Here is a 20,075-nt window from a genome sequence, read left to right on the forward strand (position 1 = left end):
ACTGTGTCAGATCCTACTCATTAGGTACCCCTCTTAAAAAAGCAGATGCAGAGGTGGCTTTCTAGGAGGAATGTTTAAGACTGACAAAAACTGAAGGAATTAACGTGCCCATAATCCATAGGTCCATGCTTTTCAAGCCTGAGGAAGAGGAATAGGAATATGGTTTCTGTGCCACATAGCCTACATCTCCAGCCTCACATTGTAATGGCATGGGCAGATCCATAGTGTGAATATGCATAGGGACAACTCATTTCTGGGAGACCCAGTGGCTATCAGAGTAGAGCTGAATCTGGAAACAGATTTATCTGTGGTTGGGTAGTGGTTTTAATCCTAATGTAGAGTGGCTAGAGGCAAGGTATGCTCAGAGTGCTGTGGGTTGTGCAGCCGTGTAGGAAATCAGAAGAGCAGAGTAGGAGCAAGTGCCCAGCTAGTAAAGTGTTCTGATGCTGGCAGGAGAAAACAGCAGATGATAAAGGAGTAGTGTGAATGGAGGAAAGCATCTGTTGATAGTTCCCTCTTATTTTCTACTGCTTTGGGACTTCTTGGGCTAGAAGCCACATGTTTTTCTAATTTTCCATTTTGGATTTCTTTTTTCCCCCCTCTGTAAAACTTATCTAAGTGAGTTCTAAATATATGAAATCTTTCAGAATCTACAGCATCCTGTGGCTGCAGGTTCTAGAGTTTAAGCATAAGAGAGACAATAAATTGTTTCCTTCTGATATTTTTTTACTGTTCAGGGCCAGAAATTAAATAACTAAAATATATTTAGAGTTAGGTGTAGTGAATTTCCTAGGTACAAAACATGATGAAATTAATATTTAGTTTTGGTTCTGTGTTTTGTTTTGTTTTCCCTCTTCCCATCAAGGGTGCCACATGCCTGATACTTTGAATTCATGGTTTCTAGTAGCCCAGCTTCATGTCTGGTAAGTGAAAAGTAAAATAGTAACATAACTATTTGCAAGAAATAGTGATATGTACCTTAATGTGAGAAAAAGTAGGCTTCATGGTTATTGATAGTAGTGGTTTTATTCAGTTTACTAATTACTGAATTTTGGCAGTTTTCTACTAAAGAACAAAAAGTCACATAGAAAATCTAACATCTTTTCCAATTCTAAGTTTCTCAGTAGTGGAATGATCTTTACTATGAGTTTTCTAACATGTCTGTGCAGGCTATGTGGAAAAATTTTACTTGGAATTTTAGGAAAAATTTAATTTATGTAATTTAAAATGGGAGAATTCGTGGTGATTGAAGTTGCTGTTCATCAGAATCATGTAATAAATAATAGCATTGAATTTATTTTTGCACTTTTGAAACGTACATGTGGCTTCACGAATGCCAGCTTGGCTGCATTTAAAAATATTCAACACCTTAAACATGAAGGTTTTCCCCTTTTTTCATTTGTGAAAAATGAGATTTTTTTATTTAGCATTGCATCCCTGTGAAGGTCAGGGGGATGCACAGGGGAGTACAGTAACTTTGTTCAGTTAGGAAACTGAAGTCCATAGACTTACATTCAGCTATCCAGAGTCTGAAAGGAGGTTTATACTGAAGTAGCTGCACTTAAGCACAGGCCTCTTATTCCTTGTCTCCTTTTTTCCCCTCTTCCCTCCTTTTAATTTTCTGTCTCCTCAGTATATTGAGAGGTGATGCAGCTCATTTCACAAATGAATAAATTAGATGAACCATTGATATTAAAATCAGTTAATGAAATCAGTGGAATTAAGTAAGGAAGACCCTTGAGATTTACAGTTTATTTCCTGCTGTTCCCTGTGGGGAAAAAAGGCTTTAAAAATAAATTGATAAGCTACTCATTCATATTGATATTTGGAAAACTGTTGCAATAAATATTCATTACCAAACTGCAAGTGTCTGGGGAAAAATAAAGAGGAGTGACATGAATCTGTAAAGAACACACTTTTTTGCCCATCTTAATTTTGCATTGACAGGAAGATGTACCTTGTGGTACATAGCATGATATCCAAAATACATAATCTTCTTTCGTGAAAGGCTTAAAAATAAACAAGGGGACTATGATAGGGGTGAAACTAGTATGGGATAGACACAAAAATTCAAAGATCAAAGCAACATTGGAGGAGGCCAGGAGTTGCCACACTTTGAGCACTGGTGACGTTTAATGAGGGAAATAAAAGCACTCTTATGTTTAAGATATGGTGGACAGGTTGACAGCACTATATTACACAAGCAGGTAGAAACCAGATCCCTCTACTTTGCATGACCACAATGCAAATTCCAGTGTGATTATCTCTAAAAGTTATTTTTTCCAAGGTTTATGTCCTCCATGTTCCTGGCAGCTTGACATAAGGAGCGCTGTCATGCTGGGCCAGAAATATGAAATGCAGTTTGGTACTTCAGGATACAGAGAAGACCATGGTAGGCCTGTACACTACCTGGGTCACTGGGGATTGCTGCAGGCTTTGCTTGTGATGAGCTCAGTGAGCAGGATTCTGCCATGTCATAATATTGCTGTCAGAGTCAGGTTTATTGCTATGTTCCTTGTGATGCCTTTTCTTCAACCAATCTGACCTCGTCTGTCCTGATGGACCTCTTGCTTCAGAGTCTAGAAACTTTCCTGATCTGGTGGCCAACAAACTGACCATGCAGATTCTGATCAGCATCATCTATTCAAGAATTCCTGTTTCTCCTGTCAATGAAGTCTAGATCACTTTCTGCTGCACTTAGCTCTTCTTGCTTCTTCAGAGTTTTAGTTTCAACTAATTTAGTGTCTTCTAGAGCTGAAGAGGATGAGAATTTTTCCCAGTTTGGTAAACCCTGCCTCCTTTCTTGCTGTTGCTATTGCCTATCATGTCCTTATCAACTGTGTTTCTCTACTTTTTTGCTTCCCACCTTTTGCAACTGAAGGTGCTTGTCAGAGCATAGATTCTTGTGGTTGAGATTCTGGTGGGCCCTCTGTTTGAATCTCTGGCTTCTTGTCTGGAAAGAGAGTTTTCCTACTTGCCTCCTGTCAGCAAAGGGGGAAATTCAGGCTCTTGTGTTTAGCTTCTGCATGTGCTAAATTCCTTCAGGATAATGTTCCTTTAGATATGCTCCAAAGCAGTGCTAAAATTATACGTTAGAAAATCAACCTATTGATATTCTTTCATGAATGTCATGTTTTTATAGGCCATTTGTGTCATGCCACAGCTTTGATTTCAGGAGGACTCTTTCTTTATGTTTAGAAGTCCAGAACTTTTACAAAATCTTAAGCTGTTAGTCTCCACTGTTGGGTTTGCCTCTTCCCTTGCAGTGGCAGTGAACCAACGTGTGAGTTGAGCCAGCAGTGTGGGAGTGCAGCCTAGAAAGGCAACTGTGTCCTGGGCTCCACCAAAAGCAGGGTGGCCAGCAGGTTGAGAAAGCTGATTCTGCCCCTCTACTCTGCTCTTGTGAGACCCCACCTGGAACACTGTGTTCAGCTCTGTGGCCCCCAGTGCAAGAAAGACATGGAGCTCCTCAAGTGGGTCCAGAGGAGGGCTGTGAAGGTGATCATGGGGCAGGAGCACCTTCTGCTGTGAGGCCAGGCTGGAGAAGAGGAGGCTTCAGGGAGACCTTATTGAGACATTTCAGTACTTAGAGGCCTACAGGAAGGTTGAGGAGGGACTCTTCATCAGGGAGGGTGGTGATAGGATGGGGGTAACATTCAAACTGAAAGAGGGGAGATTTAGATTAGACATGAGGAAGAAATTTTTCACTGTGAGGATGGTGAGGCACTGGAACAGGTTGTCTAGAGAAGTTGTGGATGTTGTGTTACTGGATCTACTTCAAGATCAGGTTGGATGGGGACTTGCACAACCTAATTTCTCTGAAATAATATAACATAGCCTCAGGAACAGTTTCTCTGGAGCAACTGTGGAAGCAGGAATAAAGGGTGCAGGGGATAGTGGTGGGAAGCTCCAAGTGGGCTTCCCTTAGAAGCTCACTCCCCTTAGAAGCCTGATACATCATCATACCTTGATTGCATGGCACTGAGCCACCTCACAGCAGCTGGCAGGGTGGTGTCACTGAACACTTCTGGTGTTTCAGCCAGTCTGTTGTCTCTGTGGTAATGCTGACAGAAACAGTTGAAGCTGAGGCTGTTGTGCATAACTCCTACATCTCATCTGAAATGAGTTGAGTTATAGATGCTCCTGTTAGTTTTCAGGCATCTAGTCATGTGATTTTCTGTAACATGATCTCTGCATACCTTAAATACAGCATGAATTATCCAACCCAACCAATGTCAGGTAGGCAGCTTTCTAAAGATAGTTTGGAATAATTTTGCTTCTGTGGTTTGATGAAGATGAGTCACTATGTCACTAAACTACAGAACAGATTGTGTAGTGAAACAACAAAATGTTTCTCGCTGTGTTGATCTGGTTAGAAGGTTTATGGTCTTCAAAGAGACTGTGTCTATTAAATATCAAGACAGCAGGTGTAGTAACAAACTACCAAATTTTCAAATAAACTGCAAAATTCCATGATCTCACTCATGGTGCTGCAGAACAGCTCTGTGACAGCACTATGGATCCAAACACAGAGCTGCCTTTTAGGCTTTATGAGTAGCAGGTTTTACTCTGAACACTTCAGCCCTGCTCATCAGTGACTGTCTGTTAGCATTAGTTTCTGTGCACTGATCTCTTCTCCTGCTTCACCACCACTGGAGGCAGACTGGATAGGAACCAGTATTTATGCTCAGAAGGAGGAGGGTTTCTTGCCAAGTCATTTTTTTTTTTAATTCCAGAGCTTGCATATTCAGCAAGTATAAAATGCTTTCTTTACTCCAAAACTGGTATTTTAAACTGCATCTTTTTCTTTTGGACTTATTAAGAGTAGGTAAATATTTTGGATACAGTAACTCTTACTAATTAACTTTTTCATACAGCTCAGTTATGTAAATGCACAAGAGGAATAAAGGTTTTGAAGCTGGTGGAATTAAGACACAAAAGTTTTAAGCTCTTTGTGCATTTGTTTTGTGGAAGGTCTGCTAAGTGGTCGGCTGTGCTCTGAATTCTGGACCACTGTTTTTGCAGAAAGCTTTGTTATCTTTCTGGGAGCAAGATAAGGATTTGTTTCTTGATACTGTCTTAATTGCATTTGTTTAGTAGGACATTGGTGCTGTTGGACAGATACCAAATTGTCACTGCCACAATATAAATCTTGGGAATCCTTACACAGCTCTGTTTCCTGAGACAGGAATTGCCACAGTCTTCCCAATGTTCTCTTTGCTGGCTGCTGCCCTTCCCCTTTTCTACGCACCCCCTAACCAGATTCTAGCAGTCATTCCAGTCTTCAGTCATTCATTCACTTGTCATGCCTCAGTCCCTCTCTCCAGTCTTCTGACCTCTTTCATCTGGCTTGTGTTGGAGCTTGAGCTTTCTCTTACATAGCCAGTGTAATTTGCAGAAGCTCTCAATTCAGAAATCAGTGTCTGGTCCATGGGTGCTTTTTTCTCTCAATTTTAGTGTCTCAGTTGAATGGCTATTGTATAGGAGTTAAATATATGGTTCTAAGCAGAGTACAGAATACAGGCCTACAGGAAAGATGGAGGGGGAGTGTAGTGATAGAATGAGAGGTAATGTTTTCAAAGTAGATTTAGATTAGATTTGAGGAGGAAATTCTTCACTGTGAGCGTGGTGAGGCACTGGAACAGCTTGCCCAGAGGGGCTGTGAGTGCACCCTCACTGGAATTGTTCAAGACCAGGTTGGATGGGACTTTGAGCAACCTGATGAAGTGGCAGGTATCCCAGCCCATGGCAAGGGGATTGGAACTAGGTGATCTTTAGGATCTCTTCCAACACAGACTGTTCTATGATAATGCAGTCGTTGTTACCTTCAGTTTTTCTCCCTGTGACTCATCACTGGCATTAAGTTTGGCTTCCTTTGCAGATTAAAAAATACCTTTCATGTACTAATCAGTAGATAAGATAGAATCCATCATAAAGATTGATATCTATCCATCTACAGGTGAGCTCAACAGACAAGCTTTAAGTGTTTATGATTCTCTGCATTGAGCTGGCATTCCCAGATCACCAAACACTTTTAATGCCTATAGGGAGTCATAGGTCTGTGTCCACTGAAGAAATGAACAGATTAAAAAAAAATTATCTTCATTTTTACATCTTAACTCTTGTGGCACTTTCATTATTGTTAGTATAAAGCTGATTTAAAGTGGCCTTCAGAAGCTCTGCTCTGTTGTTTTTACATAAGAGGTGAGAAGAATTTCCTGTGAGCAGTTTCCTACCTGTAGCATGTCTCTGTGCAAAGCAGTGACTCCTTTCAGCTCCACTGTTTGAGCATCACCTTGTCTACATTAACTCAGACTTGGACAGGGAATTCTGGCTCATAACACAGGAGCAGTGCTGATTAGTGAGGTGGAGAATGTGGGACTGGTGATGAGACTCATCTCTTAGCTTGGTGTGGCATTAGCCTGTATTTCAGTTCATGCAGTTTACAGATGTTGTAGAAGAGGCAAAATAAAATGTGTTCTGATTATTTATTTCTTAGAGAGAACAGCAGCAGTGAAGTTGAAGGGGCTTTAATGTCTAAAGAAAAAAGTAGAACAGCTCAACCTGGTATTCTCATTAAGATACCATAATGCACTTACAAACTTGTGAGTTCCTCAAGCATGTACTGCACGTAGGGGTTTTGCCAAGTGGTTGGACACGTATCCAAAAGACTCCTGTAGCTGAAATAATTTAGGACATTGCTAATGTGAATTTAGGTGAAGTCTGTAACTTGCTTAAGCTTTCACAGCTTGGCTAGTTTGGACTCTTACAGCACTTCAGTGTTCCAAGCTGAATTACAGCTGGCTTGTAGCCTAGGATTAGGCAAGACATTTGTTCCTGCTCCAAAGGGTGATACGTTCTTAAGGCTGAGGAATTTAAGTTGCAGTACTGTTTAACTAGATTACAATACTGTCAGACAGTCATTCTTCCATAGCTGGGTTGCCCAAAATCCAGCAGATGCAGCTCTTGAGTAAAGGATAGAATAGTTTGTGATAGTTTATTTAAAAAAGAAAAAATCTTTGTGGCTGTGTAGTTTGTTGTTTTTCTTTTCCTGATCACAAAACCATATACTAGAAGAATCTTAAATTAGCTGACCTATATTTAATTTACTCTTTACATTTGAATAAAACCTAGAAGCTGTGAAATTGGTGTTTGTGTTCTTGCAGGATGTGTCTGGTACGAATGAAGCAGGAGGGCCGCACAGGAAAATACATGTGTCGCTATATAGTGCACTGCATGTGGGAGGACGTTGAGCAGCGTGGTAAGGTGATGGGGGTAAGTCCTCTCTGGTGTTGATAATCATGATGTTTCACATCTTTCAGTGCTTTTATAGATTTGCATATCTTAGAAGAATGCCTAACAATCAACCTGTTTGCATCTTTGTTAGCTTAAGCTGGTATCTGTAGCCCTGACTCCTGACCATGCGTTCGTACAGCTGTACTGCCTCTTGTATTGAACCACTGACTTTGTTTCAGAAACTGCACCATAGCCTGATGAAGATACTGATTTGTCTGAAAGTAATTAATTTTCCACATGGTTTGCCATTTGGCTGCACAAATGGATGCTGCTATAACAGAATGGGAATTTGTGGAGAGGAGCGAGCAGTGGAGGTAGGGAGAAACATGGCTGGTGCCAAATGTATCACCACCACTTAAGTAATTCCAGTAGTGATTGGAGTTTTCTCTGTACCTAGGATGGTGAGTAAAAGGAAAGTTAAGGGACAGGTTTTTTTATGTTAATGACCACAACCAGTAATTAGTTTATTTTTTCTTTTGGATTCTTAGTATACCTAGTCTTTATCACAAAAGAAATGTTGTAAGGAGAGAGTAGCTCTAAGAGTAGATCATTTGCGAGTTGAAGGAAGAATAAGGTTGCATCTTTTTGGTCTACTCTGAGGAAGGTTATGCAAGTTAGTTGTAATGGTCATTTCTGGCCTTCTAGTCTGTGAGTATAGCCTTCAGAGAAGACAGTGCAGAAGCAGGAGAAGTAGCGGATGGTGTCCGTAACTTCAGTATCACAGTGGTGACAAGAGACCTGGTACAGTTGTGGATGCCTATGTTCAGAGCACATCTGGTGGGCTAACAGAGCTGGGAAGGATCTTCTGTGTTGTGGGGAAAAAAAAAAAGAGTGGTCCAGTGATGAAGTAGAGGTTTGTCTAAAATAGGCTGTTAGAGAAGTGACAATTTTCAGAAAGCAGTAATGGCATATTGTCAAGTCTTAGGTGTCAGCCATATCTGGAGAGGCACTAGGGTATTCCTCTTGGTGACAAACAAGGGAATTAACCAGTGAGTTAGGATTTGGTATGAGATCATATTAGTAATTCAAGAAGTTTCTCACTGATCTTTTATTTTGTATGTGGTTTTAAAAAGTGTTGATTCTGGATTAACTTCAGTTACTCCACCAGCGATGGCTTTTTTTCCCCTACATGTTAGGAATTTTGTAGCTTTGCTATGTTACAGCTGAATTTTAAAGACAATCTTCTTTTGGATTAAATCTAAATTAAGGCATACTATAATTTCTTGCTACAGTAATGAGCTTACTTAAATTCCAGTATGAGAATCTCCACTTTCCAGGTCAGGTGCCGTAAGGCAGTGTGAATGAGAGTAGATGAAATAGAGGATAATACCAGAGAAAAAGAGTAAATTAAGTAGCTTATGCATTTTTGTCCTTATATAATGCTTTCCATTTCATAGCAGTGGTTGATTCTGCTTTCTGTAGGAACTGGAGACAGCTCAGATCTTCATTCTGCATGTAAATGTAAGGCCACTCTTCTTGAAAAGAAAAGAAACAAAACCCAACAACAACAACAAAAAAAAAACCCACCACACAACCAACCCCAAAAAGAACCACAAAAAACCAACCCAGCCAAACACCCCACCTCCCAAAGCCATCAAAATCTCTTCAGGGATCTTTTGATTCCCTCCGCTCACAGAGAGAATGCTGCATTGGAACAGAAAATTATGTCTCTGTTCATTTTGACCCTAATTTTGCCTTATATGAACTACCCTCAGGTGCCATCTGGTAGTTTTCCTTGCAGGATCTGCAGCAGCAGCAAACAGGAAAGGGAAGCCCAGGCAGGAGTTTGCTGTGCCTGAAGGCGTGCAGAACTCAAAGTGAAGTATGGTGTAAGTCAGACCTGTATCGAGGCTTCTTTAGGTGAACTTTAAGGGGGAAAAAAAAAGATAGTGCTTACAGTCAGTCCTTTATAAAGGGAAGCACAAGGTTTCCATTTCTGCAAACTAAACTATTCCATTGGTCCACAAAATTCCCAAAGTGTAAAAACCCCACCAGTGCCCTTAGGTTTCCATCCAGTCTGGAACCACATGCACGTCATAATGGTCTGGTTGCTCTGTGAAGCAAGAGTAAGGAGATCTTAAATTCTCTGAATGCCATTAATTCTTTGCCTCGGCAGGTTAAGCATCTTTTCAGTTTATCTTTGAATTTAAATTTTGCAATCTTAGTTTGTAATAATGATCATGCCATGTAATGAGCATGCTTAGTTTGCAGTACTGTGATTCCTATAATATACTTTTGAGTAACCTAGTGTTAACATAGCTTTTATGTGGCAATAGCTGAAGCTTAAATGAAGTATGTAGACATTTAAAGGTTTGATCTCAGAAACAGTTACATCTGTGTGTATATTTAATACAGTTTAGCTGCACAGAGGCCCATTGATTTTAATGAGACTCCTTATGAGAGAACCTGAACTCTTGAGGTAAGAGCTAACTGGACCAGGCATTAAGGGTGTGTAAGAAAGCATGGTGAACTCTCCTAGAACTTGGAAATTAGGACTGTTCTTTTCCCCAGTGTTTGTGAAGGCATAGGGCTTTCATAATCTTTTAGTGATTTTTTTTTTTCTTTCATCTTTTAGTTATTCCTAATCTTTCAGTCATTATTTTGTCAAGATTAATGAACTTTTTAGTCTCTTCTGGTAGTATTTACTGTATATTTGATTAAAATAATTTATGCATTGATGTTTGAAGAGGTTAGCTGTGATCCTAGCTTAATATATTGTTTCATGGGCAGTTCCAGTTTCTTCCATGCCTGTTCACTTTCTTCACTTGATTTCCCCCCCTTCACGTGGATGTACCGAGGAAATGACAAAGGGCTTGTGAGCTGACTGAGGAGTATGTGTAATGGGTGTTTATTTTCAAGTAGTTTAGTTCTGCAATCAGAATATATTCTGCCTCAAAAAGAAGATAATATATCAAGATAAGAATAGTAGGTAAAAAGAAGATGACATTAATGATCCTCTTGATGCTTTTCAGTTTCTGAATCTGAGCCTTCCTCGGAAGTCAGTTAATGAAGCAAAACTTTGCTGAATGCTTCTAGGGCACCGAGTTATCATCTGCATAGCTCCTAGGAGGTTAGGAAATACTATTCCCTCCTTTTTCTCTCATGCAGGGTATCAAAGGTTAGTGTTTAACTCTGATTAGGACATTCTTGTGTTGTGGTATAAGTGACAGAGCACCTGTATGAAATTGCTAGTTGGATGCAATTAGTTTAACCTGTTGACAGACAAAGCTGTGATTATTTAACTCATTTCCATATCTAGCAGCAATCCCCACACTTCATGCAGAAAATGGATACTATGTTCCCAAATGAATATTGATGGTTTATTAAAATATACCATCTGCTCTTAATTATACAGGTTCATTGGAGCTGAAAATGATAGAATGTAAGGCATTTTAACTAGTAATTTACATCAGCTCCAACTCCAAATGGAGTTTGTATTATTTCAAAATCTGGTTGTTAAAATTGCTGAGATCTAAATCTCAGCTACAAAGTTTTGGGACCTGTTGGCCTGAGCTCCTTCAGCACTCCTGAATGTCGGCAAGAGTCAGAAACCAAAACTTGACACAGCTGTAAAAACACACAGAGAGCCTGTGGCCTCAGCAAATTCTACTGGTGCAGGCATATTTCAGGTATAAATTTTACTCTGCTGTCCCTCGTACTAATGAAGTCAGTTTCTTTTGGTGGGTTTGCAGCCAGGTGTGTCCAGTTCTGTGGCTAACCAGTGCTCTTTACTTAATTTTTCCACTAGTGACATTTCTATCAAACTTTAAAAACAAACAGAAAAATTGGCTTGATGCAATGGCTCAAAGTGTTAATAGTAACATTAGGCTGGGTAAAAGACTTCCTTTCAGTCCTGCTTTGCCAGAGATCTCCACCTTGTGGCTTGCAGTGAATAGATTTATATTGTGCAAGCTGGCAGCTGCCTAATCAGTTTGTGAGGGGAATTTAGTCACTATTAGAAATTGCTGCTAATTGTCTTCCTAACAGTTCTTTAGCAACCTTAATATTCACCTTACCGACCTGAGTGTTGTGTTTTAGTAACTGTGTATATAAAAGCATTCTTATAAGTTTAAGTGTATTGTAATACCCTTAGATGAGGCTGCAGAGTTGACCAGAATGACTTGCTTGGGTTCCCGGAAGCAGGATTTCAGCTGGTAATTAGACAGTAGATGGGTTTGTTTTTTCTTTTTAATCTCCTAAAACAAAACAAAACAAAACCAAACCCCAACACTAAAATACCCCAACACCCCTCCCCTGCCTCCTTTCCCCTCCTCCAAGATCCCCATACTCATGCTTCTGGGTGCAGATCACGTGCTGTCTGAGAAAGATTGATCAGACTTTATTCAAATACCTGTGAATTGTTGTAGGCTTGTTTTAACAGCCTTAGTCTTGTGTGCTGTGGTGGCTTTCTGTTTCTGAAAGGAATGGCTTTTTCAGTGCAAAATACCAATTTGGGTAATAACCATACGTGTTCTAAAAGCCACAAAAGAGATAAGAATAGGAGGGGCTGTCAAGCCTAGAGTGCCAAACCTGTTTTAATTCATCCTGATCTCACTTTCCTGTTTTCCCACCAGACCACTTAGGCCCCCACCCCCTTTTTTTCCATGAACACATCTAGGTGTCCTTTGAATTCATTTATTGGCTCTGCTGTGCATAGCACAATGCAGTCTTTGTTACACTTTCAGCTGGAGCTGTTTATATACAGTGACCCATAATTTGGTCTCAAGTTATGTTGGTGTACATCTGAAGTAAGGCCATTAGAATCAATAGCATGGTTCACGTCAGTGTAACGGAGAGCAGAATTTAGCTCTGTGATCTTGAACACCATTTTCTCTCTTGATACTCTTTTTCATGATTGGAGGACTTCAGATGATTAAAAAAGCTGCAAAACTTCATAAACATATGATTCAGTTTAAGTTGTTCTTACAGTGGAGAACAAAAAGACTGACACCTCTAACTAAGGGCTTGGAAATCATGGTTGGTGCAAGCAAGATTCTACAATGCCTTTATCAGATGAGGGAACAGGGCTTAAAATTGATAGAATTTTAAAATCAAACTTGATCTTTGTAGGAATTGAACTTTTATAGTTGATTCAGCTACAGTGGGAAGTTACTGTACTTGGATACTCCAGGAGGTCCTTTTCAGGCCTGTCTCTAGAATCTGATGGGAAGACATGGAGGCATTTTGGGATGCACAGAGCAGAAACTACATTATCGTGGGAGAACATGGACAGAGCTGTGGGGAAAAGGTGTGTGCACTCTTCTGGCAGTGCAGGGAAGGTGAGGGGGGGTTGAGATGAAGTGTACTGAAGCAAAGTGTTAGAAGGTAACAGTTTTCTTTGAAGAAATGGTTTGGGATATGAGATAGAGGATAGTGTTTAGTACAGTTGAAAATGGTTTTTACAAATATATAAATCTGAAGAGGAAAGATTTAATTTCAAATGGTCTGTGTGCATTTTGAAATGTGTAACTTTACGTGGACATTTTAAGAAGAAAATGTTTTTGTGCATTTTTGTTTAATAGGATACCAGGCATTCCTTGATATGTTCTGACTGAACTTAGTTTTTTGGGAACATCACAAAATAAATAGTTCAGCAACCCCTGATCTTTTCTCAAAGAACTTGAAAGTTCACAGCAAGTTTCCAGTATTTTGCCATTTCATTAATGAATAATAGTGTCAGGTGCTGTTCCAGAGTAAATTCAGTAGATTTGGTTCTGGAAATCCTAGTAACTTAAATATGCAGGAAAGTGCATGTGTATGGAATATTACCTTGAAAATATCATGACCATGGTGAGGACTGGAACAAAGAGTAGACATAGTGGTGTGAATTTAGCTATCAGGTCTTGGAGTTTTGAAATAGGGGCCTCTTTTCCATGTTTTTTAATGTGTTTGTTCTAGAACCAGTGCCTGTGGAATTAACACACCTCTCTGTCAGAAGGATAGGCATGTTTGGGGCAGGCCAGGGATACTTGGTGTTGAAATCAAGGCATAACATATTTGCATTCTTTTCAACTGGCTTGCTCCAGTTCTGTGTAGAGTCTAGCACAAAAAAATCATCAATTTCAGTTTCCCAGATGTGTGGGATCCTGTTACTGTCCTTGGTCTGGTTTTTGCCTCTCTCTGCTGCCTGCAGGAAGTACACTGGAAGCTGCTGTATAGCACCTTTTCTAGAAATACTTTTCTGATTATTCCCCACATTCTGCACCAGTGGGACTTGTATGCCCAAATCTAATTTAGCATGCAGTGCTTGTAGGTGTTAAGTGCTGCCCTGCATTCCTCAAACCCTCCAGAATATAACGTAGTTGCCAAAATTCAAATGTTGAGCAATGAAGTGACTGCTCACCACCACTGCATTGTTTTTGATTTGCCAGTGTAGAGATGATGGTGGAAATGGGGAAATGATCCTTGCAGAACCTGCCACAGTCCCCAGGCTCAGCAGGATGGGTGGCAGCTCTGTTGTCCCTGTCGCTCGGCTCCAGCCAGTGCTTTGTGTATCACTCATGATCCAGTTTGTGATTTGCTGACCATCAGTGCAGGGTTAAGTTACATGCTGTAGATGTCCAAAATAGGTAGCATAACATTATCAGCTTCCTATCCTTTTGGAGTTTGCCCCAGAATTCGTCAGCTGAGGTCAGCTGGTCTTCTTGGCTAAGCCATTTGGGACTCTTGGGAGTGAGGTATCTCATATAGTGGTTGTAATTCTTTTTTAACAACTTTAAGCTGCTACAGTGGAAACATGAATGTGCTTGTAAGCTTCTTCATAAGTATAGGAAAATACCACGACCAGTGTCTCTTCTAAATCAAAGTAACCATACAAACCATTGGAAGGTTCTGTGTGGTTCCAAATAGACTTTAACCATACTGTTGCTTTTGCTTTTTGCTGCCAGTAGAATGTCACTGATACCTTCTGCTTCCTCTTAAGGAATGAATAACTTTATTTTTTTGGTGCCTGCCTGTCTTGAAAGACAGTAACATAAGCCTCAGGTAAGGTTCTCATACAGTGCAAGGGTGCTGTAGGAGTGGGTTGGTTTGGTTTTGGGGTTTTTCTGTCTCTAACAGACTCAACAGCAGCCAGGTGTTGTGGCTGTTGTTGCCTCTCCCAGCTCACCAACTGCCATTGCCACCTTCTGTGGTGTCTCTGTCTGTTCCCTTCCCCCTGTACCAGGAGGCTGTTGTTGCAGGTACCAGATGGTGTTGGGTGACTGCTGCTGACAAGCAGAGAGTGGCTGGTTTTCTGCACACATCTTGAATGCTAATTCTAGCTAATCTGAGTGCTTGAAGTGCTGTATTTTGCACAAATTCTGGACTTGTCTTCACAGGGCACAGATGGCACAAGTGAGGTTTGCCTGATACTTGAGATCTCTTCTTTAGCCTTTATTTTGGGGGAGGATTGTAACTTTGGTTTATTGCTTTGTTTCTGAGAGCAAAATGTTGGTGCAGCTTTAGGGACTATGGTGACTGTGTCCAGGAGAGGAGGAGGCACAGCATGCCAAGAGAAGTTTTCTCTGCTTTCTCTGGGACAGCCAATGCATCCAGGCTAATAGGATCTTCATGAAGTTTATATCTGTACAACTGTGCTAATTAGTCCTGTTCTCTCCCAGTTCTGCTATCCTGGTAGAAAAGCATGGTCCTGTTCTCTGGGTTGCCTTCCTTGCTTAGCACTTCAGTTTTGTCAGATGCAGTGAAAGTTTACTTCCCCATTGGTTGCTTTGCTCTGTGGTACCTTGACTGTATTATTGTTTTCAGGTATGCCTAATTTTGATGTTGACTTGCAGTATAGAAGCAGTTACCTAAGGTTTTAATTCATTGCATCCATTCTGAATGTTTTTTTCATTGACCTTTCATTCAGAGACCTTGTCTGTGGTCGTTTCTTGTTACCCTAATGCCTGAGTTCACTGGAGCTTGTATCTGATTCCCTTTTTAGGAAATGCATCCGTTTTCCCATCTCCTCTCTGTCAGTGTGTCACATATTTCTCCCTTCCTACTTCTTATCTTGTAGAGGTACTATTTTACTTCTCTACCTTTTCCTACCTTTCTTACCTAACATGCTTATCCAGCAACCTCTGGTGCAACGGTCCACAACAGAAGCTCAGGATTTGTGCTCTTGTCTGCTTGCTTCAAACCCAGACTTGCATGTTGAAGTGACTTCATTACTTTGCTTCTTTCAACTCCAGATCTGTCTTTTCTTCTTAAATTTCTTTATTTCTTTACCTGAACACTTACTTTTCCACCCAAAATCACAGTTGCCTATTTGCCATCAGCAGCACTTTACACCACTAGTATTCTCATGCCTCATCTTTTTCTTTCTCTGACACAGATGTGACTCACATGTCTTCCAAAAACTGCTACAAGGATTGTTCTCCCTGGCTTGCTGCTTAGTGTTTCATTACCTCTTACTGTCTCCACTAGTGGGTTTCTTGCCTCAGTAGCTTGTGGTATGTACTAGGGCAGTGGGTTGGCAGGCTGGGTCAGCTTCTCCTGCAAGCAGCTCTGTGAAAATGAAAATTTAAGCCTGCCCTTTGAAGGACTACAAAAATTCTGCTGCAGACATGCTGTGTTCATGTTTACAGTGCACACACTACAGAGCCCTGCAGCATGGCTGGCTGAGCGAGTTGCAGATGTTTGTATTTTCCTGTTAGATCTCAGTTTAGTTTGTTACTTCATTTTCTGTCTTCTCCAGCCCATTTTATCCGTTTATAAAACTGGCAGCTTTATGAAGCCTATATTTTTGCTTGCTTTTGCTAACAAGAAAGCTCCCACAGCAGACTGGATTGCAGTGATCAGGAGGTGCAAATGCAATGTGTTCAATAATGCCAGCGCTCACTTTCATGCTTGCTTGCTTCTTTGTTTTCTTTTACTACTTCAGTATCAGCAACAGCATATGATACTCTTGTACATGCCTAGGCAAACTGATACCTTGTTGTTTCCAGTCTGCCCTGGGGATCTCGATAGATTCTTTGTATTTCCTTGTCTGTCCTCAGTTACTGTATCTTCCTCGCCTGTTTCTGGTCATATGCAGCACTTGCTGCTCTCTGTTGACATTAACTAGTTAATTACTTGTGTAAGAACTTGAATGTTGTTGTTTCTGTGGTTAAAGGGCAGGAAATAATGCAAAAGGTTAAAGGATTTGACCAAAATACTAGTGTATTTCTTAGAAATCTGTTTGTTGCTAGCAAAATGTACACCGTGTTGCTTTTCAAGTTGGTCAGATGGCCACAAGAATAACTGCAGGTAAAAGGGAAGATGCAGGGAGTGGTACAGATATTGTAGGGGGAAGATGGGATCAGTTCAACCGTGGTATACATGAAATGAGCAACACTGAGTGGTCTGAGCTGGTTTTCACATTGCCTGGGCACAGATTCCATAACTCCAACTGTGTGGTGGGTAACAGGAGGCTGACAGGCCTGTGAATGACCAGTGGTTTTAGGGAGTGCCATCTGAACTGTATAGTCATTTGTCTCACTCAGGCTAAAAGTGCTAGTAATTCCTTGTATTTGTATATGCTGCTTGAAGACTTCATTTCTGAAAACTAAGGAAATGGCAGAGACTCTGTAGTTGATGGAAGTCAGTGGCTAAAGCCCCAGGAGACAGAGCTATGTACTGAGGGGCTTGAAAAGAATGTGTCTTATTGAGAGCACCCTACATTTTCTCTCTTATAGTTCTTGTTTTATTATGTGCTTGAAAGAGGGAAGATGGCCCATATGTAGGTTTCATCCGTGTTATTCAGGAAACAGCATGTAAGGGAATTTTTGGCTTCTTAAAATCCTTGCTCATGCTTTTAGGATCTTCTGAAAGTTTATTTATTCAAAGCAGCATCAGGTCTGAATGAAATACAGAAGTAAGATGGAAAACTCAGTGTCTTACCATGCAGCTTTTTCATGGTTCACTTTCCTCCTTTGCCATTTACTCGAGGGCAGAACTAGGGTAGAGAAATAATTTTTGTTCACTTCTGAAAGGTTAGAGTAATAAAGAAACTCTTGTTAACATCAGAGTATATGGCAGGCAGGAGTTTTCACAGTCTGGCATTGTTTATTTTACCAGCAATTTGGAACCTTCTGCACTCTTAAAATATTGGCAAGAAAATATTTAACTGTTAACTATTCTGTGGCATGCGTGTGTTTGAAGCCCTGGGGAGGAGCAGTGCTTGGGGAAACCAAGTTTTTCTCAGCTTATGATTGAAACCAGAAGGTGCAGAATATTGGTAGAAGGTGAAAGCAATATGACTTCAAATTAGAATCTTACCCAAATGTGGAACTGATGGGAGAATGTCAGACAGGTTACATATGAACAGGACTGTGCTAGGAAATAGTGGGAAGTTTGATGGAGCAAACACAAATAAGCCAGTCTGCTAGGCACTACAAAAATGAATTTGAAAGTGAACTAGTCAGTATTTGCATTTATCTTGACCTCAGTCACAGGATAAAGGTTCTAGCAGTACTAGGTACTCCATCAAGGATTAGGCTTGTTGATTGCTTACTAATTGTGTGGACTCTAGCAATTGTCACTTGATTTTGAAATGAAATAGATATTTTTTTTTTTTTAGAAGAGAAGTGGCTTGCTTTTTTGGAGAGGAGATGGGTGACTTGCTGTTCCTAATCAATAGATACTTGTTCTGGACCCAATTCTTGGAGAAATAATTTTAATTATCTTTCCCCTAGGGCAGAATCATTCTCGTTCTTATTTCTACATAAAATGCAGCCTCTTCCCATGAGGTTAATAAAAGCTATGGTAAAGGTGGCAATTTTTTTTAATTGCACTAGCATGTTTCTGGTGAAATTCCTGTCAAGTCAGCAAAGTGACCTGATGACTGGTACCCAGGATTGTCTAATGAGCTTGCACCAAGTCGTGGCAGGAAAAGAAGCACAGGCAGGAGAGATACCAGTCAACATCTGCAAAGATCAGCAAAAAATCAACAAAACAAAACCAGGCATATTCGGAAGTCATTCTTCTAATGTCAAGTGAAGATCCTTTGTAGTATTTCTAGCAATGATCAGGGTTATTTGGTAAAAAGTATAGGAAACAGAACTGTGTATCTATTTCTTCTGGTATATTCTCTCCATGCTCACTAACAAGTAAGATGAGGGTTGCATGAGGACCAGCATATTTCATGTCTACTAACAGAAATCCTCTATGAATGTACAGTCCCTTTTTTACTCCTTTTGTATTTTTCTGCTCTTTAATGCCCTCTGGCAATGACTTCTGCCACTTAATTGTATTGATTGAGGAAGTGCTTTTTTTTTTTTTGAAGTGCAACATCAACTTCTTTTCCACATTTTTTTCTTTTTTTTAATGAGAAACAGTGAGCAGTAATTCCTTGTCTTCCTCCTTGATATAAATCATGATTTACCTCTCCATCATCTTCCTCCAGATTTCCTCCAGAATGAATATAACTAGTGTTTCCTCAAATGCTTAATCACTCTGGTCTCTTCTGTATGTTTTCTGTTTCTTTTAGGGCTATTCTGACATGAAAAGGTAATGGTATGCAGCATTTTATGTGTGTGTACACTATAGTTATATGGCAGAATAGGGTTCCTCTTGTTCCTCTTATTTTGTATTCCTTTTTAAAATAATTCCTAGAATTTGTTTGTTTTGTGTTTGTTTGGGGTTTTTTTTGTTTCTTTGAGTTGTTGTTTTTCCTTCACTATTGAGTAGTTGAGCTTATTTTTTTTTCCCACAAAATATTTTTGAGATCCATTTCTGGAATTGTAGCCACTAAACATGTGCACACTGTTATATAAATTTTATTCTTTTTCTTTTTTTAATCCCCTATACTAGTACCTTTATCAATACTGAATATTACTGGTCATAATTATTTGTGATTGTTGTTCTAATTTATTGCGTTTTCCACTAATTTGTACCTATCTGGTTCTGCTGAAGTATTTTTTCAACCTGGGTGCCACTTTCCATGGCTCTGCATCTCTGTTATATATTATCTAGTGAGTTTCTTTTAGTTTGGTACTTTATGTTCCCAGGGATTTTGTTGCTCTTCATGTGTCCAGTTACCTTAAGTCTTTTTCTGTGGGCAGATCCTATTAGTTGGAATATGATAGATTCTCAGAATCCTGAGTGCTGGGGGAGGGTGGTGTCTCATCTAGTGAATGAACTGGGTCACCAGATGAGACCAGCAGGAGCCAGTTTCAGAAGAAACAAATAGGAGGTGGTGGTTCTTATCATGGGTAGCAGGCCAAAGTACTTCTTGCTGAAGCATATTGTGGATGCATGAACTTTAGTGAACAAGTTGCTTGACACAGACACCTTTTGAACTTTACTGCATAAACAAATATCAAGGGTTGAGAATTGTCCTAGGCTGCAATTGTTAGGGAGAATACTTGGAGGAAGCATATAACAGCTTGTAGTGTTTTTACTTCTCAGCATATCTAGCTAGTGTTGAAGGCAAGATACCATGTTAGCTGGGCCCTTGGTCTGATGCAGTATGGTGTTTATTGTGACCCTTTCTGACAGTTACTGAGGTTTGTCTCAGTAAAGAGATGAAGTTTTACAGGATCTCAGGAAGTACTCGTGGTGAGTATCTACCTTAATAGTTTAGTTACCTTTACTACTGTCTTCTCCCAGGGCCTCTCTTAAACTTGGTCATGTAACTTCCTTTCAGTTTACCAGATTGAATTCTGAATTCTGGTGTGTTCAGAAACATGTTCGTGATCAGTTTTACACCTTCAGCAAGCAGCTTTTAAAATGAGGCATTACAGGAAAAGCCCTCTACAACTGGTTGCTCTCACAGAGAATCAGCACGGCTAGACAGAGCACAGTGAGCTGACCTC

General features: G+C 40.1%; 1 protein-coding gene across 1 annotated transcript in view; it reads left to right on the forward strand.

Moving 5' to 3' along the window:
- Window positions 1-20,075, forward strand: part of LOC103768169 (ubiquinol-cytochrome-c reductase complex assembly factor 1) — a gene marked incomplete at its 5' end in the record, with an annotated part of 43,445 nt that overhangs the window by 14,233 nt on the left and 9,137 nt on the right. Inside the window, 2 exons of the mRNA XM_008935306.1 lie at window positions 866-923; window positions 7,167-7,275. Of these exons, the coding sequence (XP_008933554.1) occupies window positions 866-923; window positions 7,167-7,275 (167 nt within the window). The remainder of the gene's footprint in view (window positions 1-865; window positions 924-7,166; window positions 7,276-20,075) is intronic.

The sequence above is a fragment of the Merops nubicus genome, unplaced genomic scaffold (assembly GCF_000691845.1).
Source record: "Merops nubicus isolate BGI_N331 unplaced genomic scaffold, ASM69184v1 scaffold13312, whole genome shotgun sequence".
NCBI classification, from domain to species: domain Eukaryota; kingdom Metazoa; phylum Chordata; class Aves; order Coraciiformes; family Meropidae; genus Merops; species Merops nubicus.